Consider the following 23,600-nt stretch of genomic DNA (forward strand, 5'->3'; position numbering starts at 1 on the left):
AAAGTTATTCACTTGAAAAACAGTGATCACTATGCCATCTATGACTTCCACTGCACGAGCATGATATGACGTTTTGATATTCATTAACAGTGCTAGTCTAATTTTAGTTGGAAATGCTGATTTCAAACTTTCGAGTACAAGTGATCGGACGTGAATTTGTGTCTTGGGGTTTATCTAGTCAAGTTAACTAACTCGCAGTTAAAAAATGGAGATGATGATCGAAAGTTATTTCAATTTGCATTACTATGGGTATGGAAAAGAAGAATATTATTCCGATTGTGAAGATGTTGATACTGAAAGTGAACCAGAAGAACCTCCCGAAGAGGAGGAACTGGTAAACCGTGAGTTTCCTTTCGATGACGACGTATTTTATATCAACCTCAAAGCTCCTAGAGCCAGAACTGGCTGGGACAATCTTCCAATGGAAGTAAGATGTTCAAACGAAGCATAATGTACTGACACAATAATTTTAAAGAACTAAACGTTACAGATTCTGATCCGCATCTTCAGTTTCATCAGACCGAGCGATCGCAATTCAGCTGCGCTCACGTGTCACCGTTGGTTTGAAGCATTGCGCCACCCATTGTTTCTCGGCGCCACATGCTTCCATTTTGAACGAATCGAAGTTTCCGACAGCAAATCGCCCATCCAAATCTTCTTGGATAGCTTTCGGCACTTTAGCAATATCAAGCTAACCCGGGTCGAGTTCAGCGGTCAAAGCGAATTCTGGAACTACTTTGGAGAGCACATCAGGGAGATAACGTTCGACAACTGCGCACTTACAAAACCGAAACTGTCGAACATCTTGGGCTGCATGCCAAATCTAGAACGCTTAAATATAGTCGATTGCGACGAGTTGTTCAAAAGTTGGAATCCTGTGATCTTTCAAAAGATCAGTCCGATCTGTAGGCGCCTGAAGCACCTCGGTCTTCGAAAAATCAGTGCCTTGAACGAAGACCATCTGAACTATTTGGTAGCAATGGCTCCTCACATGACTTCCTTAGAAATTTCCAAATGCCTGAGAGACATGGAAGCTGTCCAGCGAGTCAAAATTCTATCCCACATTCTACGCATCCTCAATAACTATAAACACCAGATGCGATCGGTAAACTTCAGCTACACCATGTACGATGATCTATTCCTGAAGCAGTTTGCCGAAATTGAAAACATGTCTCTGAGTAACATCAGCTTGTCATTCTTCGAGAGAGCACCAATCAAGGATCCTGCAATAATCGACGTTTTGAGGAAACATACCAATCTGGTTCACTTGGATTTGACGTCGTTCCTGAATCTGACCGACTTTGCTCTGATCGAAATTGCTGACTCGATGCCCCTGCTTAGCACATTGAAACTGAACGGTTGTTGGCTTCTGACCGATTTTGGAATATCGGCCATCAGAAAATTACGCAAACTTGTCATACTGGATCTGTCGGATTGTGATCGTGTTACGGATGATGGATTTCTGAAAGCGATTGTCGATAAGGATAGGGCAAATATGAAGGAGCTGCACCTGAGCATGCTTCCGGGCATAACGGAGAATGTGATCCTGAAGATTTGCCTGACGTTGGCTAATCTGACGGTGTTGGATTTCTGTGGGTCGGATTGCATCAACGACACATCGCTGCAATTTGTGTTTTGCTATTTGCGACTGGTTCGGGTGCTGCGATTAAATGGATGTGTGAAGGTTTGTGTTTATTTGGTTGGTACTCAAAAATATTTGTTCGAAATTTTCGGGGGAGGGGATTTATGCAACAATATCTGACTCATGTTCAATTCCAAATAAAGAAGAAAAAAGTCCAACGGACTTGGGTTAACATAAGCAAGCGAGGTGCGCAACAAACAAGGTGGATAAATTAGCAAAGAATAAATCCTTTATGTACTGCACAGGCCACTCTGGCCTTACTAGGAAATAATAAATATTAATAATTGCTTGTGTCTACATAAATGATTTTCGCGAGTAACTGGAGATTCGGAAAATCCAGGAATTATCCAGTTTTGTTTTCTGATATCTCACGTGCAATTTTCCGTCATAAAACATCAGATTACAGATGCCGGCCTCACCGGGCTGGACCTGCAGCGTGCTGCTATTGAAATATGGGACGAACAGCAAACGTTTTCGATCGATATGCTCCACGGACTACAAGAGCTTCAGATATCCGGATGCTTCAAAGTGACGGACATCAGCCTTACCCGTTGCTTCAAGCTGCTTGAACTACAGCAAATCAATCTGTCCCATTGTGTTAACGTGAGTAGTTTTTTATATGTTCCATCTAAATGTAAACGTTGATCCACCTTTCTCACAGATTTCAGATGAAGGCATCATTGCCATGGCTATGGGCTGCCCCTCGCTAGAGGTGATAGATCTAAGTGACTGTTACCGCATATGCGACCCGTCCATCGAAGCACTGACCAAGTATCTGATACGCCTGACCAGCGTGAAACTCGTTCGTCTACCGCAGCTGACCACCGAGAGTATCTACTCGATTCTTGCCAACTGCAAACGACTGAAGAACATAAACCTTCGAGGATGTTGCAAGTTGCCACGCAGTGCCATCGATCTACTGGCCAAGATGAAGTGCCTCCGAGATGTGCCCAAGTATTAGACCTTTTTTCCGTTCCATGTTCGTCCGTTGTTGTCCGTTTTGCGTTTGATGTTGAACGTGGTCTTCGCGTCTGTAACATGGTGAGATGTCTTATTGTACATATATGTGTATAAAAGAAGTTCCAAATCATCACTTCTTTGAACAAAACATACTGCTTTTTTAACATCTTGATTTTATTAGGATGATGGTTGATTTTTTTGTCAAGAATAAGGAATAATAAGAATTATAAGGGCGGACTTTTTCCCCTCTATTGGGTCAATCTGGGAAACATACAGAACTTTGATGAAACAAATAATATATTTTCCGCAATAGATGGTAGTATCATCATCATCACCACCAAGAATAAGAAACTGGAAAGTCGAAGTCCTTCGTCGCAGCTAAACATTGGACTACCCGCAGTAGCTCTATACACCGCAAAATGTTCCGGTCGAATAGAGTTCGCCGCCGTACCCAACTGATTATACACAAAACGCTTAGAACGGTAGTCTTCTATTGACACGAGATCTGGACGATGCTCGCGGCAGAGATTGTCTAAATACTCAGAGCGATGCGAAAAATGTTCGTGCAGCACCCACCCTCAGGTGCGCGACTCTCAAATTGCGAGCTGTAGAGCCGAAGGTGCGCGGGCTCTCGCTGCTGTGTGCGAGTCAAAGGCTGCACTACCCTTTCGGGTAGAACGGGTAGTGCACATTGTGCATTTCGAATTCGTCGCTAATCTATGAACGACAAATATTTTTAATTGTTTTTGCAACATTAAAAAGTTATGTATTTGTAGATAATTGGACCTCATTTCTACAGTTTCTTCTTAAAAAATAATCCAAAAATCATAGATGACTCCAATTAAAAATTCATTTAGGCCAGCGTTTCTCAACCTTTTTCTTGAGAGGTACCCCTTCGAATTTTTGCATTAGTTAAAGTACCCCCTCTCGAAATAAGGCTTCCAATCCTCTTGAAAAATAATTCCGAGCCCTTTGAAAGGAAGCTCCTTTCAGCTTTTGAATTCCTTCAAAGTAGGCTTCCGCGCCTCTTAATTAGAGGCTTTTGAGCCTCTTGTAGTGAGGCTTCCGAGCCTTTTGAAGCCGGATTTCGAGCCACTCAAAAGGAGTCTTCCTTTGCATCTTAAAAGGACGCTTCCAAGCCTCTTAAAAGAAGAATTCCGAGCCTCTTGAAAGGAGGCTTCCGAACCACTTGAAAAGAAACTTCCGAGCCTCTTGAAAGGAGGCTTACGAGCCTTTTGAAAGAAGGCAACCTAACCTCTTGAATGGAGACTTCCGAGCCTCACGAAAGGAGCCTTCCGAGCCTCTTTAAAGGAGGCTTCTGAGCCTCTTGAAAGGGGGCTTCCGAGCCTCTTGAAAGAAGGCTTCCGAGCCTCATGAAAGGATCTTGAAAGGAAGCTTCTGAGCCTCTTGAAAGCAGGCTTTTGAGCCTCTAGAAAAGGAGGTTTTTGAGCCACTTGAAAGGAGCCTTTTGAGTAGGCTGACCATACGTACCGTATTTAACGGGACAGTTTTTTAGACCTTATTGTGCTGTCCCGTCGTAAGCTAGAAAATCCTTAATTTGTCCCGTTTTTCATTGATTGTTCCAAAGTGCTCCAAAATATTATTCAAACAAATTCAATATTTTGATTTTAGATTTTTTTTTCTTGCAAAGTAGGCAATTCTTTTTTTTTTTCAAATCTGCTTTACCGCATATTTTTCAATCGTTTGATTCTTTTCGAAACATTAAGAATCATTCAAAATCTTTGGGGTTGTTCAAAAATTACGTCCATGGTTTGAGAGGGGAGGGGTCCAGAATTTGTGAAAGTTTGAGACAGGGGGAGAGGGGGGGTCTCGTATTGTGTTACGTCCAACAAGAAAAAGTACCTAATAACATTTTAGAAACAATTTGATTAGCCCAAAAAAATTAAATTTGCTATTAGAGGGAGTTAATTCTTATGGTAGCGAAATTGCATGAGTCCCGCCTTTTTGGAAGCACATGGGTATGAAATCAATGGGCAAGATTCCAGAGGCTACTTTTAGCGTCATTTAAATCAATTACTATCAAAAAGGATTGTGAATTGATTACCTATATTTGACATTCATTCACATACGCCAACCATATTCAGGGAAATAATTAAAATTACATTACATTAATGTTCTTTCCTTGTTAAGATTCTTGTTATTTTTATTCGCAGATTTCCCATAACTCTTTTCGTACTTGTCTTCTGATATTTTTTTTTCTTAAAATTATTTCTGCTTTTCTCTCCAATGCCCAGACCGGTTTTAAGGCTGATTTACAGTGCGGAAAACGTGTAACGAGATTTGGTCCTCCATGCATTTTTAAAGGGGCGGGATTTACGGGATTTGACAATTACGGGATTTGTTATTTTCAATTGCTCATGCTCAGATTCGGAAAAGATTTTTGATATTGGCCTGTAATAAAATAACGCATGTTTAAGAGCGGATTAGAATAAAAAATTTAAATTCCACATTTGTTTTTTAATGTTGGTGTAAAGATATGTTGGTGAATCATTCACTCTGAATTTTTCTCGAACTTCTTACATGGAAAATGAAAATTAAGCCCATAAGCCCATAAGATCTTGAATTTTGTCACAAGGTTTTTTGATATGTCCCGTTTTGTAAGTGCGTTTGTCCCGTTTTTTCTACGAAATAATCTGGTCAGCCTACTTCTGAGCCTCTTGGAAGGGAGCTTTTGAGCCACTTACAAGGAGGCTTCTGTGCCTGGAAGGAGGTTTTTGAGCCACTTAAAAGGAGTCTTTCTTTGCATCTTAAAAGGAGGCTTTTGAGCCTCTAAAAAAGAAGGCTTTTGAGCTTCTTGGAAGGAGGATTCCGAGTCTCTTGAAAGGAGGCTTCCGAGCCCCTTGAAAGAAGGATTTCGAGCCTCTTGAAATGACGCTTCCGAGTATTTTAGAAGGAGGCTTTTGAGCCTCTTGAAAGGATGCTTTTGAGTCTCTTGAAGGGAGCCTTCCGAACCTCTTGGAAGGAGGCCTGTGAGCCTCTTGAAAGGAGGCTTCTGAGCCTGGAAGGCGGTTTTGAGGCACTTAAAAGGAGTCTTCCTTTGCATTTTAAAAGGACGCTTCCAAGCCTCTTGAATGAAGAATTCCGAGCCTCTTGAATGGAGGCTTCCGAACCACTTGAAAGTAGACTTCCGAGCCTCTTGAAAGGAGGCAACCTAACCACTTGAAAGGAGGCTTCCGAACCTCTTGAAAAGAGGCTTCCGAGCCCCTTGAAAGGGGGCTTCCGAGCCTCTTAAAAAAGCCTTCCGAGCTTCTTGAGAGGAGGCTTCCGAGCCTCTTGAAAGGATCTTGAAAGGAGGCTACCGCGTCTCTTGAAAGGAGGCTTCCGAGCCTCTTAAAAGGAGGCTTCCAAGCCTCTTAAAAGGAGGCTTCCGAGCCTCTCAAAAGGAGGCTTCCGAGCCTCTTAAAAGGAGGTTTACGAGCCTCTTGAAAGGAGGCTTACGAGCCTCTTGAAAGGAAGCTTACGAGCCTCTTGAAAGGAGGCAACCTATCCACTTGAAAGGAGGCTTCTGAAGTGCCCAGGAGGATTCCAAGCCTCTTGAAAGGAGGCCTTCAAGCTGCTTGGAAGAAGGCTTCCGAGATGCGTAGAAGGGTGCTTCTAATCCTCTTGCAACGAAGCAACCGAGCACTAGTGAAAAAAAAATCATTTTGTTCATTCGACGTTTTGCACGTTCGATCTTTTGATCCGCAGCCTTTCATACATTGTGCTGGTTGTAGAAGGCAGAATCCAATTGGAATTTATTGATAGCATTGCATATTATGTACAATATAATCTTTTGAAATAAAAATACACAATTATCAAAACTGTACCAATGAGTTTTGATTGGAATTGTAATACGTCCGCCATTACGCATTTTTGTCCTAGGTACCCCCTAGGGCCAGCGAAGGTACCCCCAGGGGTACATGTACCCCAGGTTGAGAACCGCTGATTTAGGCGATCAGAGATAAATGTAATTTAGGAATTTCCGTTTTAAAATCACTGCAGTGCGATATACAATTGCAGATTGTTCGCTACAGTTCTTGTTATTTGTTTGACAATATTTTCCATTCTATATAAAGTGCGGTAGGTAGAAATAAAAAAAAATCAAATTACATTAACCATTGATAAAAAGAGTTCATTTGAAATACTTAAAAATCTCTAGAAAAATGTGTTTTAATAGCCGGTTGATGATTTTCTCAATTATTTTTTTTTTTTGCACAGTAGCATGATAGTAGGCGTCAAAATGATCAATATTGAAATAGCGAATTAATATGATGGAGCCCTGCAGAATAATTATAAAATGCATTGGAGTTATTTACAAGCAAATTTTTATGCACGAATGTTGGAAATAAAGTGGTTACGTGGTGTTTAGAAAAGCATGAAAGATGCGTAAAACCACTGAAAGTGATTTCCGTTCAAATAGTGTTAACTTACCTTTTTTTTGGGTTTTACGTAAAAACTAACTTCAGCGTAAAAAAGTTGATTTATTTTTTTATTATTCACACAAAGAGATTCTTGGAAACTTGAAAAATGCGTTTCTGGTGGAACATTTTGAAAAGTTTTCGAGGTAAATGAATACTAAACATCGATCAACATACCTCTATAGATATAAGAATTGATATAAAAATGATTGAAATGTATTTAGAGAAATCATATAAAAACTACAGAATACCAAAGCGTGTAATAATCACCGCTTAGATGTCGAAAATCATGCCAAAGCAGAACCGAAAAAGTGCAGTTAGAGTGCTGCTCTGTGCACGACTCTTTTAGAGCCCCGAGCACGATCCGCACTTACTCGTCTCTCTCGATCTTAACGGGCATGCTCCTAACAACGCGTGCTGTACGCAAAGAGTTTCGTGCCGCACCATATCCTTGGCTCGCGGAGGATCAACGCGCACTTAGAGTTCTCAAAAGGAAAAAGCTGCGTGCCATCTATGGGGCCACGTGCCACGAGTTGCATCGGCTGTTGGAAGAACCCCCCATCGTTCACACCGTGAAAATTGGGCTACTGCGGTGGGCCGAGCACGCAGCCAGAATGTCGGACAATAATCCAGCGAAAATGATTCTCGATAACGATCCGACGGGAACCAGAAAACGAGGTGCACAGCGAGCAAGGTGGATCGATCGGGTGGAAGATGATTTCCGGATCCCTCCGTAAATAAAGTAATGAAAAATCCAAAATTGTACTCAGCCCTAAAGAAGAAAAAAAACCTTCTTCAAACCACCACACCCAATGTGGAAGATGTTCTCAATTTGTCCGAATTCGGTTCATTCCTTATGGTGGCTGTTTTTTGCGGAGGCAAATGTGCACTACTCTCCAGCTAAGACTCTCCAGTAACCACTTCTCCAACGAGGCCATTTATTCAATCGCATGATCCCCGACAACATCAGCAAACATTTCCAACATGATTCGTAGACATTTTCGTTGCACCATTGTCAAGAGGCTGCAGTTCCCGCCGGACAACAAAAATGTTGAGTTTGCAGACGATGTAACTGTGTGGGTGCGAGAAAGACCTTCCATTTCAATGTATAATGAACTCAATATTTGTCATCCACCCCTGCGCATAAGGCACTCAATGAGTGCTACCGCAACAGCGTCTTTCAGACAGACAGCCTTAACCAAGATGAATACACCACTAGGTGTTCCAATCTGCCAAATTCACGATTCAGCCATCTTGGATTTTAGTATGGGAGAGCCAGCCGATTTGTTTATGTTTTGCACCGAAAATGAATTTTTCACCCCCGCCTTCTTCTCGTCCATAAATTGGGCAGACTGCAACACCTAGCTGTGTATTCATCTTGGCCTTAACTGTCTCCTCTCTTTCGAGTGCTGACCGCCATACAGGTAAGATGTGCGACAGCGTCTACTTAGATGGATCCTTTTCGGCTTCCATTTTGGATATTCACAGTAACATTGACTGTGCAAAGGCACGGCGGGGTTCGTAGAAAAAGTTTGTTCTGAGCGACACACTCAAATTGCATAGCGTTGCAAACCTCTGCGCCATAACATGAAGATAATCTTAGTCTGTGCCAGGGGTGATTTGGAGTTAGAACCTCGAAACAACCCCCCCCCCCCCCCACAAAGTCATAATTTTTATAATTTTTAGAAGAAAATTTTTGTTTTATTAAAAAAAATCTGAATAGGACATACAGTTAATATTGCCTGATTTTAATATTACCAAGCGGAATTTTGCATGAAGCAAATTTCGAAGCAAAATTCCACTTCTACTTACGGAAATTGACGTATCAAGCCACGATGCATAGGCGGGGCTATAGCCCCTTCATCTATTTACTCTATTTGTAGCTATTTGTAACCACCAGGCAACTGGAGATAAATCACACTCATCAATATTCTCTTTTCTCAAACACGTGCTTTCTGTTGTAGCCCACAGTATCGAAGTATGTTTGTTTACCATCCAATGATTGCTACAAATTGATAGCGTTTGATTATTGCGTCTAAGTATAGTAGCGCTCGCCTTTTCTCGCATACTCAAAGGACAATATGTGACGGATCGCCGTCAGGTTCTCACCGATAGGCAGTGGATATTTTTCCATGTTTCATTAATATTCTATCTATCTCAAACGAAAAAAAAATGAAAAATTCCTCCAGGGATGCCGGCAGGAATCCTCTAAGCATTCCGATGAAAACCCTTTAGTGATTCTGACGGGAATGTTCCAGGGATTTCGACGAGAATCTCCAGAGAGTTTGACGGGAATCCTCCAAGCATACCGAAAGGAACCTCCAACGATTCTGAAGGCAATCCACAGGAATGTTCCAGGGAGTCCGAAGGTAATGTTCCATAGATTCCAAATCTTCACGGGATTCGGACGGCAATGATTCAAGAATTCTAACAGGAATATTCCAGTGATTCCAATGGGAATGTTCCAGGGATTCTAATAATAATCTTTTATAAATCCTCCATCCTTCAGGAATTCTGTCGGAAATATACCAGGAATTTGATCGGGAATGTGTAAGGGATTCCAACGGGAAAGTTCCAGGGATTCGGACTGGAATGTTCCAGATAATCCGACGGAAATGTTTCAGGAATTTCAATGAGAATCTTCTAGATTCCGATGGAAATTTTCCAGGAATTCCAACGTGATTGTCCAGGGATTTTAAAGGCAATGTTGCAGCGATGTAGAAGCAAATCGTTGAAGAATTCCAAAGCGATCTGTCGGGTGATCCCGGAGCAAATTGTCGAGGGACGCCGAATTAATCCTCCAGGGATGCCGTAAAGAATCCTCCAGGGATATTGAAGAACATCGTTGAGTTGAGGAACTGCGAAGTAAAACTTCGAGGGATTCTGAAGGAAATCATCGATGGATTTCGGAGCAAACCGTCGATGTATTCCGAAGTGAATCGTCGAATGATTCTGAAACAATTCGTCGAGGGATTTCAAAGCAAATCGTCAAAGGAATTCCGATCGTCGAGGGATTCCGAGGCAAAACGTCGAGAGACTCCAATAAATATCGTTGTAATTCCGTAATTCCGAAGCAAAACTCCGAACGATTCCGAAACAAATTTTCAAACGACTCCGGAGGAATTCCGAAGCAATGATGGATTATGACGGGTATCCTCCACAGATTTCCAAGGGTATCCCTCAACGCAACGATACCGAAAGGAATTCCTCTGGATTCTGGTTGGAATACTTCGATGATTCTGAAAGGAGAATGAGAATTCTTCTCGGATTCTGATGAGAATTTATCTCGTATGCTGATAGGAATTGTGAAGATTATCAAGCTACTAGGCAAAAGCGGAAATCATCTAATAAACTGTCACTCCTGCCCGTGTTTGTTAACCATATGTCTTTGACTGATGACGAAGTACCACGATTGCTTTGATTGATATTTTGGTGGCTCTCCGTTGTTGTTCATATCAAGCTTACTTTGATGCTTTGAAATCAATTGGATATTGCCTTTTCATAATTAACGCAAGTGCAATTTCACTGCCACATAGGAATCTTTCTCAGAAATGAGAAACAAGCTCATTTGTCTTCCACTCATGACATTACGATCACCCTATATGGAAGATAACTCTTTTGTCTTCAAAATTTTTCATTATTTCATTATGCTATATGGTCGGGGTTCAGCCAAAACGCACCAAGCGCCAACGAAAAATTACCGATTTTTTTGCTCAAACTTTCGTTTAGCAGATTTAATTGATCGTAAATCGTATCGGATATCCCTCAACCCCATAACTGAGGATATCCTACTGCAAATGTACGTTTAAAGTGATATGAAACTATTTCCGTTGTCCTTTTACGAACAAAATATCACAAGTCAGTCGAAAAGCCGCTTGGTGCGGTTTGGCTGAACCCCGACCATATATGTTTCAAATTAATAAAATCCTAGAGGGGGCTAATTTTTATCGGAGACGCTCAGGTCTCAGGTCGGTGGAGAGGAGAGCACATTAGCACGAGAAGTGGTAGGCACTGCACAGAGGCGACCCAGGATGGGTTGGTTCGATGTGGAGTGTCAGAGAGTGACAGACGAGAAGAACGTTGCCAGAAGCCGGATGTTGGTGTCGGGTACCGGATCGAATAGAGACCGGTACAAGGAAGCAAGAGCAGCCGAAAAACGAACGCACCGCGGGAGGAAAAAAAAAGTATGGAGAAAAAGTGATTACAAGGCGCAGGAAAAAATGGAGCAGAATGATATGCCGAGGTTTTATGAGACTGTCAATGGCGTGCGGAGAAAGACAGCGCCATCTCCCGTCATGTGCAACGACCAATAACACAGATAAAACAGATAAAACCGCAGTGGCTGTCAGGTTGAAGCAACACTTCTAGACTTTGTTGAATAGTGGAAGTGACGGTGCATCGCTGAACAGAATAAACATTAGCGACGATGGACAAGCTGTGGAGTCGCCTACACTAGATGAGGTTAGAAAAGCTATTAAAGAGCTGAAGAACAATAAGGCTGCGGGGAAGGACCAGCTCCCTTCTGAACTTCTCGAACATGGCAGTGAGCAGCTTTATGAAGTACTGAACCATATTATATCGAAAATATGGGAACACGAGGAATTGCCTGCTAGCTATTTTTTTTTTTTTTGCAAGGGAGAATGCATTTACACACTAACCCAGCACACGTGCATTGTAGTTGCCAAACTACCACACGGAAGTGTGCTGGAGTGTCGCGGACTCGACCGTACCGGTAATACCGACTAAACTCCCTTGGGCTCCGCCATCGTTTCCCCCAGGAACTACCTCCCAGTACTACTTCTGGGGGATGGACGTACTAAACGTACTCGCTTATTCTCGCTCACACAGGCACCCGTCCCATGCGAGTCTTACTTGGGTGCTCGCCTTATCGCAACCCTCTAACACACCCTACATGCTCTGTCGCACCCTGTGAGTCTGACTTGTATGCTCACCTCTATCATGCCATGTGGGTCTGACTTGTGTGCCCACCCTTCTCATGCCATGTGGGTCTGACTTGTATGCCCACCTTTATCATACCATGTGAGTCTGACTTGGATGCTCACCTCGTTCATTCAGTTCGCACTAACACATACTACTCTAGTCATTCGACCTAACTCTCGCTCTGGCATCCCTTATGGGACATTTTACTTAGGTTCCCACTTCTGACATACCATGTGAGTCTGACTTGGGTGCTCACCTCGCTCATACCATATGAGACTAGCTCAACTCAAACATACCGTGTGAGACTGATTTGTGTGCTCATTCCTTTCATACCATGTGAGACTGCTTGGATGCTCACCCACACTCCTCTGCCACGCCGCGAGGTATCAGTAGTCATAGGAACCAACATTCGTGCGCTACTCCCAGCGCGGCGTGTGCAGTCCATACATACACCTATTCATTCACACTTCTGCCATGCTTCGAGGTTACGATCTCGGTTGCCACCCGCTGCGCCATTACCTCTGCATGGGCAGACCATTCACACACTTCTCCGCGTTCGGCACTTTTCGCTCTAACTAACCAATCACAAGTTAGTACTGCTTGTCGATTGCTGCTCGGCGTGCCAGATTCTCTGCAAGCTGCAGGCAATCTGAGTGGTTGCAGTCGAGACTGCGTTCCACTTCTCCACAGCTTGACACATCCTCTGGATAAGGTTATCCGGAGTCGTGCCCCGGCCGCAAACGTCTATCATTGCTCTTCTTTCGACGTTGAAACAAGGACATACAAACAGTATGTGCTTTGCAGTTTCGTCAACACCTGGGCAGTCAGGGCAGACGAAGACCTCCGCATGCCCAAACCTGTGGTGGTACTGTCGGAAACAGCCATGGCCTGACAGGAATTGTGTCAGATGGAAGTGAACTTCCCCATGTGGTCTCCCCACCCAGCTTGATATGTTAGGAATCAGCCGGTGGGTCCACCTACCTTTAGAGGAGTTATCCCACTCGCCATCTGGCAACCGAAGTCACCCTAGTACGCTCGCGGGCTTCTCTGGTGCCACGTAGCTCAAAACACTCAACGTCTTCCCGGATGACCAGCTTGACTGACATCATACTCGCTATCACGCAGGATGCGTCGTGCGATACCGTGCGGAAGGCCGATATCACCCTGAGACACATCAAGCGGTAGGTGCTCTCCAGTTTCTGCAGGTAGCTGGTTACCCCCAGTGATTGTGCCCAGGACGGGCCGCCGTACCTAAGGATAGATGCAGCAACGCCTGCCAGTAGCCTACGTCTACTGGCGCACACCTTGGAGCTGTTGGACATCATCCTCGATAATGCCGCCACAGCAGGCGAAGCCTTCTTGCACGCATATTCGACATGGCTACCGAAGTTAAGCTTGTCGTCTATGATGACCCCAAGAATCTCCAGACACCGCTTTGAAGTGATCGCGTGATCTCCCACGTGTACAACTGCATGTTGTGCCGTCTTACGGTTGCTGACGATAACCACCTCCGTCTTATGTTGAGCGAGCTCAAGGCCTCTCGCACTCATCCAGTCCGCCACAGTGATGATCGCGTGTTCTGCGGTTAGTTCTACTTCGGGGATCAACTCCCCGTAGACCTCTAGGGTTGCATCGTCAGCAAAGCCGATCTTCACACCAGGAGGGAACTTTAGCTTCAGAACCCCGTCATACATGAGGTTCAGAGGCGCATCCACGTTCCAAGTCGTGGGTAGGACAAATACGAGAAATTACTATTTAGGCGTTGAAAAATCGATGCAAATTTTACATGAAATCAACTCTTAATATCAAAAATCTTGACTCCCGATCAGAATCTTCCTAAAAGTTGTGAAATTTTCGTTGGTCTTCAGGACAAACATTGTATTTCCAAATAGCAGGATTGATCATTTCACAGTTGCCTGTTGCTCTTTTAATTAAAAAGATGATGATTACAGTCGATCACTCTCAATGTCCATTAAAAAATGGCAAGTTGTATCGATTCGGGAGCTATACTCCATTGTAAGTGCTTTAAAACAGCCTTACTTGCGGGGGATACTGGTTCTGATTATCTATTTCAATTTTCTTTATACAGTTGTGCGAAAAAATATGGTCCTCAACGGAAAATTAGCGAGAACGAAGCGTTTTATCATAACTTTTCGGTGGGTCTGCCTATCCAAATCTGTTTTTCATGACATACAATGATTCATAAATGTTTCTGCCTCTCTCGTTGTTTGTTATCTATTAAGAGTTATTTTTGCAAACCCTGCGTACTCCACATACCACCGAATCCATCTTTTTCGATAGAAACGACGCGGACTACAAGTGCACGACGATCCGTCAAGCACAAATTATTTAACTTCATTGTATAGTGATTCAAGACAAAAACAACCCACATATTGCCCGCCCGGTGACTTCTCCACTCTGGCAGTAAATTAGCTCAAGAACTGCCCATGACATAAAGATGGCAAATTTCTGGAGAATACTAAACTAATTTTTGCTTTAGAAGTGTTTCCAAAATTATTGTTGAACATATTTTCTCAGCCATGAAATTAGGAATTTTTGAATTTTGTTCATTCGAACTTTTGTTCCTTGCATCTTTTGCCTATACGACCTCTACTTATTTCCCCCTTTTTGTCTCCCATCTTTCCTGTCTCACTGCCCATTCTGGAATGCTTCTGATTTTTGGAAATCTTTAAAAGCTTCCAGCAGAGGTTATGGATCCCACAAATTTCTGCAAATCTTCAATGGTTTCAAGCAATTATTAATAATCTTTGAGGTTTATTAATTTTCAAAATTTGTCATGAACCTTGGCGATTCAATATCAAGAGATCGTACCTCTTGCGAACCATATTCCATGCGGGCTTAGGGATTATTGTGATTCCATAGATTCCAATAAACCCTTCCAGGCTTCTTTTTCCCGAGGACTATGACTATAATAAAATGCTGATATGTTGTAAAATTTGAAATAATCACATCTTCATATTCCTAAAACTTTTGTTTATCCTCCAAAAACTATTAGATACTTTTGGAATTAAAACGTAATTCCTGGGCTCGTAAGGAACAATCAGTGGACTATTTTTTGGATCTTAGAAACCTCTATGATCACGGTTTATAGTCTTTATAACTTTGGAACTGCATTTGTTAACACACAAGTCTTGCAAGACGATGCCTTCATACAAAAACTACATACCGTAAACTGTCTAACGTTTGATCAAATTTTTAAGACTTGGGAAATCAGACCTACCAGACAGCATTGCAACTAAATAGTTACCTAGGTGATATGTTCTTACCATGATCATGGGTAGGACAATGCCTTGACTGTCCCACCCAGGAATATTCATGCGTAGGACATGTTCTACTTGTCCTACCCACTCCCGGCGCCACTGATGAGGTTCCATTGTACCGGGCCCAGGATTGACCCTTGCGGGACTCCTGCGGTAATAGGAACACTTTTCTGACCGGCATCGATCTCGTATAGCAGCACACGGTTCTGGAAGTAGCTTTCCAAGATCCGATACAGTCCCACCGGCAGGCTAAGCCGGTGTAACGAGAGCGCGATGACATCCCAGCTTGCGCTATTGAATGCGTTCTTCACGTCCAGTGCCACCAACGCACAGTATCGAATTCCTCGCCTTTTCCGTTGGATCGCCACCTCTGCAGTTTTTAGCACTGAGTTGATAGCGTCCGCCGTGTACTGTGGCCTTCGGCAGCAGTACCAACTTCTGCCTTTTCATCTCTCAGGGAAACGACACTCATCCAGGCATCTCTGCATAGCTAGCCTGAACATGTTCGGGTTCGCTATGATCGCTGCCTTGAGTGCACTGTTTGGAACTCCATCAGGCCCTGGAGCTTTGTTCATCGCAAGGGTATTAGCCACTGCGAGTAACTCTTCGTTCGTCACCGGAGCCACCATTTCGGCCACACTCCCAGCGCCTTGCAGCGCAGGAGGAGGCCAGGGACTTGTGGCTCGGGACGGGAAGAGTACTTCGATAATCCTCGTCAACCGGTCCGGTGACCGTTCGGGGGGTGAAGAGCCCCCTTTGGTCTTGGCCATAACGATCCTATAGGCGTCACCCCACGGATTCGCGTTGGCACCCTCGCACAGGTTGTCGAAGCACGCTCTCTTGCTGCTCTTAATGGCCTTGTTAAGGGCCAGTCTCGCAGCTCGAAACACTTCCCGGCGGACCGCTCTTTCCTCCTCGGTGCGAGCTCGTTGCGTCCTACGTCTCGGCATAGTAGTGTCGCACGCGCGTGATAGGACAGGTACCAGCTGGCTAGCTGGTTGGACGGCCTCATTTGCCTTCTCTTTAAGAAAGGGCACAGACTGGAGTGTGCCAATTACCGAGTAATAACCCTCTTTAATTCGGCGTACACAATTATGTCCCGTATTCTGTTCAGAAAATTGAGTCCGCTTGAAGAGTCATTCGTTGTCGAATACAAAGCAGGTTTTCGTGTGGGCCGATTAACGACGGATCAAATGTTTACCCTGAGACAAATCCTTGAGAAATTCCTGGAGTACAACTTGCAGACACATCATCTGTTTATTGATTTCAAGGCGGCGTACGATTCAGTGAAGGAATTATGGCAAATTATGCTAGAACATGGTTTTCCGGCTGAAACTGATTCGTTTAACGTTGGACGGTTCGAAATCAAGTGTAAGGGTTGCGGATGAAATATCGACGTCATTTGTTACCTTAGATGAATTAAAGCAGGGTGATGCACTCTCGAATCTACATACTGTTCAATATATCTGGTGTGCAAAGAAACGGTATGATTATTACATATGTTCCTGGGATTTGCGGACAATATCGATATTATCGGGATTGATCGTCGTGCCGTGAAAGAGACTTTTGTGCCGAGGATTGGACTCACGATCAATACCAGCAAGTAAAGTAAATGGTCACAGGCAATCAACGTGGGTTTATTAGTGTTGGTATGAGGCTCAGTGTGCACTGGATTGGTACGCAGGCAACAACGCAACGATCATGATAAAGAAGGTACGCTAGATTTGGAAATATGTAAAAACATACGAGCATTCTTGTTTTCTATCCGCTAGATCCCCATGTGCTCCATTAGGGTAACCGTACCCTTAGTGGAGGTAGATGGGTTTTAATGAGATTTATCATAATTAAACACTTCACGATGATTTCAGTTGATGAGTCGATGAGTTTTAAAGTTCCTGTTAAATGTAACTTATCCTAAAATTTCACTTGAAAAGCTATTGAAAACAATGATTTTCCTTAATAAAATTGACTCCCTTGCACCTATTATAGTGGTGAAACTGTACCAGTAGTGGCGAGTCTCATAAGAAATCAATGGATAGCACCACTATGGGAACCAAAATTAATGTTTACTTCCACTAAAGAAACAGTGTACCAATTAGTGGTGCATGCAATATTTTTAATTGTTGATGTTAAATGACATCAATCTCATTTATGTTAGCAAATTTATTAGTTTATCTATAGGCTAAGATATTGAAGCTGTAAATTTTCAATAATTATCAATTGAATTTTTTTTGAGGATCTCTATTGGTACCGTTACCCACTCCATAGATAAAAAATGTGTAGCATTCCGTCGCTTGAATTTGTTTTCCTAAAGGATACAAGTTGCTTTGTTAGGTCAGTGCTCTTGAAACGTTTTCAACACGAACACGTGTCTGGTGTTCAGAATGCATCTTTGTCCTATATCGATACTGCCGTAATCTGAAAAAGTAACGTATGCGCCAAATTACAACCTACCGTGATGTACCCTAATTTCGCACACTTGAGGCCCAAGTCAGTCGAGCATCTGCGGACCAACCGCAAATTCAAAATTTCTTGGATGAACATCACAAGAAATGAACTTGCTACCAATACATAGACATAGTAGTATAATGAATGATTGAAAAGTATTGTTATCCTGTATAAAAAGTGTATTTATAATAATTCATATTTATAGAAATACTAAACTTATACCGAAAACAACTTTAGCAGGAGCTCGGGCGGTAAATACTAAGGCAATGGCTTCGTATAAAATATTCTAAATGATATGAAGTAACAAACATCAAAAGACATTCGTTCAAATATAGGGGAGTAGTAACAAAATAACGAGTACATATTTTCTTCAAATAATTGAGCCAGGTCTCCAATACTTCATATCAAGATCCCAATACCATCCGAACAAAAACAAAGGATATGAAACGGAAAATGATGCATACTATTCACATATATGTACTTGTGTTTTTGTTGCTAACGAGTACAAATGATAAAAAGAGCTTACAAAATTCACTTAGGTATCCTGTTTGGGAGAAGAGTGGCAATAGGAGCTTGGGATGTATAATGGAGCAGTTCGTTCTTATCACGTTCCTCTTTTGGAATCAACAACTAAATCACATGAATGCGCAGATCCACCCTAACCTTTGAACGAATGAACGTTCTTGCCTAGATCACATTTCCTTAGAACCATTCGTTTGTATGTATAGGTGTGATTGAAAAATATGGTCTGGTTACACCTAGAATTACTCAATGTTCAATATACAATATTCTACACTGAAAATAATATAAACGTTCATACTACTGGTTTAACACATGAATCTGCACTTATTGAAAAGTATGTGAATGTAACGTGTATTTCCAGTCGCATATGTCAAAAAATGCAACGCGTGATATTATTGGAAAACAACATGAATTGAAATGCGAAACACGTTAAATTTATATAGATTGCTCTCGTTTATGAAATGAAGGAAATGGTTTCAGGATTTAATCTAAACAAGAAGCAAATCGTAGATAAACATTAATAAAACACTGCATATAATAGTTTTTACGAATCATTTATTGACCATCTCATTGAACAATAAAAAATAGTTATTTTTGTACACTCCGACAGTTGTAAACAGTAGCTTCCATGATGTAATGCAGCGAAAAAGCGGGAGCGGCAGCAGTTTGTTGGCAATTATGAGCTAGCTGGTCAAACATACCTTTTCCGTATGGTCGTCTGCATGTCTGAGTAGATGCTGACCTGTGAAATAGATTATTCTTCAACATATTTTCAAAAAATACGAACGGAAGCTTAAACTTACCTTATACTATATAATATAGCCTCCTTTGTTATGATTCAGCATTACTAGAGCATCACTAAAATTTTGTTCAAACTAGGTTACTTCAGGCAGGCGCCATGATGTCAATTTCTTAATTCGATCGTCAACTAGATTGATGTTCCTAACACGTTAAATTTGGCAGTGATAACTAGTGGTGTGGATTCAACTTCCTTTCTTAAAAGTATAACGTGTTTTACTATTGAAAATTCACAGTGATAAAACACGTTAGACTCACGTTTGAAAGAACATTATTCAAGCGTGTAGATTATTTTCAGTGTATGTTTTATATATCAATAAAATCTTAAGAGAATAATGATTCTCATGGTACATATTATAAAACTCATCAAAATATTTCATAGCACACTTTTTGGATTTCCAAATCGTGCGCCTACATTCCTCGCATAAATGCTGCGCACTGGGGAAAGTAGAAATAGAAAAACAAAATGACATACAGCAGCAGCCACGGGGATGACAACAGAGGACCGACATCCAATTTTTTTACTATGGATTTTGACAGGTTTGCCTGTTCGTTCTTTTTGGGGATAAATTTATCCCCAGTGTAAATTATCCAATACTTATTTATTTTGCATTAGTATGTGCGCGAATTTTGAATGTTTACGTTTTACAGAAGAATATGAGGCAATACGCCCATACCACTCAATAATCCAACATGATACAGTCTTGAGAAAATAGAGACAAAATTAACGAACTATAAATTAAACTATTTTACACTCGATTCCATGCTTTAAACATAAGAATGTTCAACTTATTTGCTCTATTCTTCAGAATACTACTTTTTGAAGTTACTGTCTACGCCATCTTTGTCACATCTTTCTGAGCCACCAATACGAGTACACTGCGAATGCAACATAAACAATTCCGGTGGTGAAAATGATATAAAACGAACAAAGGCATAGACAGTAACTTGTGCAAGTAGTATTCTAAGAATAGAGCAAATAAGTTAACATTCTTATGTTTAAAGCATGGAATCGAGTGTAAATAGTTTTAATTTTGATAGTTCGTTAATTTTGTCTCTATTTTCTCATGACTGTATCATGTTGATTATTGAGTGGAAAGTATTGCCTCATATTCTTCTGTAAAACGTAAACATTCAAAATTCGCGCACATAACTAAAAAAAATAATTTATTTTTAAAAGGTAAGCAGTACGGGGTTGGACTTTTCTTCTACTGTGCATTAAGTGTATTATCACAAAATAAAATTCCGAATAAAAATATTGTGTTTATTATACAGTAGAAGAAAGTCCAACCCCGTACTGCTTACCGTTCTTAATTAAATTGCTTTTAGAATTTTTGAGAAGAGTTTTAAAACTTCTTCGTATGGTTTCCCGTGAAGATTTATTTCGATTATCATCTTCTGCTTCTTCTTCTTCATGCAACATCAAAACGCCAATTGGGATAATTTTACACTGGGGGATAAATTTATCCCCCAAAAAAGAACGAACAGGCAAACCTGTCAAAATCCATAGTAAAAAAAATGGATGTCGGTCCTCTGGCAGCAGCTGACCAAGCATAGGTTCATTTTACTACCTACATTCTATGGTCGCTGCAAGAAATGAAATTATTTAAATATTTTGTATTTATTGCTATAAAAGATTCATGAGAAAATACTTGAAACACAGAAACCAAAACCTTATGTTCACTTTGAATATTCTTTTGTTTTTTAAGCAACTAAGGATTCTTGATTCTAGTAATATTTCAGAACTCTTCTGGGGTTCTCAATCATAAAATTCTTGCCAGAGTTTTAAAAGCTACGATTGAAACTGAGAAAAATTAGCTGAGTATTAGTTTTTTTTCGAATACTTCCAACAATACAAGACACAGCAAAGTAGGGGAACGATATGGGTGCTGAATTTCTTTGATTTGCGATTAGAAGAATGTATGTATGTTCAGTGAAATGGACAACAGAAAACAATTCCCCTTTCGATATAGTACAGTATGCTTATCTAAGAGACTAAATGTGCTCATATAGATTTGGATTTATTTAATTGTTTCCACATTATTTTTAGAAAAATATATTCAAATAGAAGTCGAATACTCGATTATTTGCAGCTATTGAAATACTATTTTTTTATTAGCTCTAGTAACTCCTCGCAAATATATTCAGGTATTCCTTCAAAACTCCATTTTATTGTTTGAGTTTTTGGGCTATTTAAAAAAGTCTATTCCTGGAATCTCGAGAAGAGTGTTTCAAGTTATTTGCATCTTTTTCAGGATTCTGGGAGGAATTTCCTGAGAAATGTCCCCAAGAATCCCTTTTGAATTTTCTCCTAACATTACTTCGGAAATACCTCCAGAAAAACTTTCAAATATTTTTCGGGGTTGTTCATAAGATACCCCAATAATTCCTTTGAACATTTGCAAGCAATTTAAAAAAAAATCTTCAGGTATGTCTTTGGAAATTTCTTCAGGAATTCTTCTGGAAGTTTCTTCAGGAATTCCCCAGAAAGTTTCCCCAAAAAATCCTTATCTCCCTCAAATAATTACTGCATACATTTATTTAGGGAACTTTATTAGAAACTTCTTTTATGATCCTCCGGGTATTTTTTTAGTCTACCAGAAATTTCTTCAGAAAGTTCAAAAGAAAATTTTGAAAAATTCCTTTAGGAATTTATTAGCAAACTCATTTAAAAACTCCACAGGAAATACCTTCAGGAATTACTCGTTGAAAATTTTGAATAAGTTTTACCAAAAATTTCTTTGCATTAGGTTATTTATGCGATATTTTTTCAGTAGGGGAACTGGGGGTAGGACGCCCACGTTAAGGAAAATGCCATTTTTATCAATGAAAACCACCATTTCAGCCAGTTTTCATCAGCGCATACTAAAGAACAGCATATCTGCGACTGACTACCGATGACAGATATCTAATTGTACATTTTATTGCACAGAAATTTGATTTTTAAAAAGCACCCGAAAAATATTGATTTTGAAACCATGCGGGGTGAGATGCGCCAGTGGATGGGTTAAAACGCGCATGTGTTTATCGTACTGATTTTCATTTTAATTGCCTACATTAAGGCAATTAACCGAATGTTTCAGCTCTTTCGGTCATACGAAATGAGCATGAGCGTACTGCCCCACACCGACCTCAGAAGTTTGAAGGCCCATCAAATCGTTTTAAGACCAATTTTGACGACGATTTCGTGTGGAACATAAAGAACACGAGTAAGCAGCATGGCTCATGGCTCAATTTTCAATTTACCAATGAATAACAGCGATAGAAAGACTAAATTTCACCGAGCTAGAATTGCATCAAAACGCGTGTTTCAAAATCATTTTTTCGAGTTTTTCATGTGTAACTAGAGAAAAATCATGAAATATATGTATCCAATGGCAATATTTTTCATTGATTCATCGTATGGACTATTTAAAATAATCACAATGGGGATATTTAACCTTATTCAGGGGTGGCGCGTTTTAACCCCTATGGGCGTGTTACCCCCACTTCCCCTATTTCCTTCGGAAACTGTCAATTCTTTTAGGAATTCCTAACATAATCACCCTAAAACTTCATCACAGAGTTGTTGGACACATCTTTTAAGAAATATCTTCCGAAATTTTGCTAGAAACACCGTCAATACATTCACCAAGAAATTCAGTATCACTTCTTCACAAAAAATGATAATTATTTTGAAGGGAATTTTGAAGGGACAAGTGTTTTTGGAATCCCGATAATCTTGTTCAAATATGATATAATAAAGATTTAATTTGATCAGGCGCGCCACGGATGCGCCACTGACTTGGGCCTTAAGATCTGTCAAAGTTCAAACGTTCATTAAAAAACATGTAGTGGCCATTCGGAAACATTTGCTACTGCATCACGTAGTAGAAGGATTCTAGATTCTCAAAAAAATGTTACTTGCAAATTTTGCCCCTTTTTAAAAAAAAATTGGGGTATGAATCTGAGACCGTTGTATGCTCTTTATTTCGCGCAAGAAAATAGGATAGTTCCTAATTTCGCGCAAAAGTGTTCCTAACTTCGCTCATGTTTGGAATTGAATATCGATATTGGTTTGGTGAAATATAATCAATTGTCCAATAGAAGCATGCATCCATTGTTCAAAATATGCAGATAACTGTTCAGACAGCCGTCAGTGACCCATTATTTAGTCGAAATGGTATGTACCTATATTTCGACCCATATTTTAAGAAAAAGGCATTGTATGAGCAATGTTTAGCTGGTGTATAAAAAAGTTTAAATTTTCGAGACGTCATGAAGGAAAGTCTTAAATTCCGCTATCGCTTACATAGAACATCTTCAAATATGTGTTTTATACAAGACATCTTCAATATTATATACATTATCGAAAAAGCTGCTGTAGTTTTATCATAAGTTAAGCATCATTTTACACATCGCACATTTTAGCATCATTTTACACATCGGATTTGATAGCTATTGCAGGCACTGATCTATAAGATTTTTCAAGTCAACATTAGACGATGTCGGTGGTTATCCGCCTGAAAATTAGCTAAAAAGCGTATGAGAATGAACTCTTCAGGTTCTATTCAGTGTAAAACTGTCCTGTGCATTATATAGCTTTTGTTT

At 40.8% G+C, this 23,600-nt stretch overlaps 1 protein-coding gene across 2 annotated transcripts in view; it reads left to right on the forward strand.

Moving 5' to 3' along the window:
- The window catches only part of LOC134226824 (F-box/LRR-repeat protein fbxl-1-like), a 27,169-nt gene continuing 3,569 nt past the window's right edge, over nucleotides 1–23,600 (forward strand). Inside the window, exons 1-4 of one of the 2 annotated variants that reach the window (XM_062707845.1) lie at nucleotides 1–427; nucleotides 491–1,684; nucleotides 2,042–2,245; nucleotides 2,304–2,596. In XM_062707845.1, coding sequence (XP_062563829.1) covers nucleotides 206–427; nucleotides 491–1,684; nucleotides 2,042–2,245; nucleotides 2,304–2,596 — 1,913 coding nt within the window. In that variant the 5' untranslated portion in view covers nucleotides 1–205. Of the gene's footprint in view, nucleotides 428–490; nucleotides 1,685–2,041; nucleotides 2,246–2,303; nucleotides 2,684–23,600 lie in introns of both variants that reach the window. The other variant, XR_009983565.1, reaches the window with a different exon arrangement.

The sequence above is a fragment of the Armigeres subalbatus genome, chromosome 3 (genome assembly GCF_024139115.2).
Source record: "Armigeres subalbatus isolate Guangzhou_Male chromosome 3, GZ_Asu_2, whole genome shotgun sequence".
NCBI lineage: Eukaryota > Metazoa > Arthropoda > Insecta > Diptera > Culicidae > Armigeres > Armigeres subalbatus.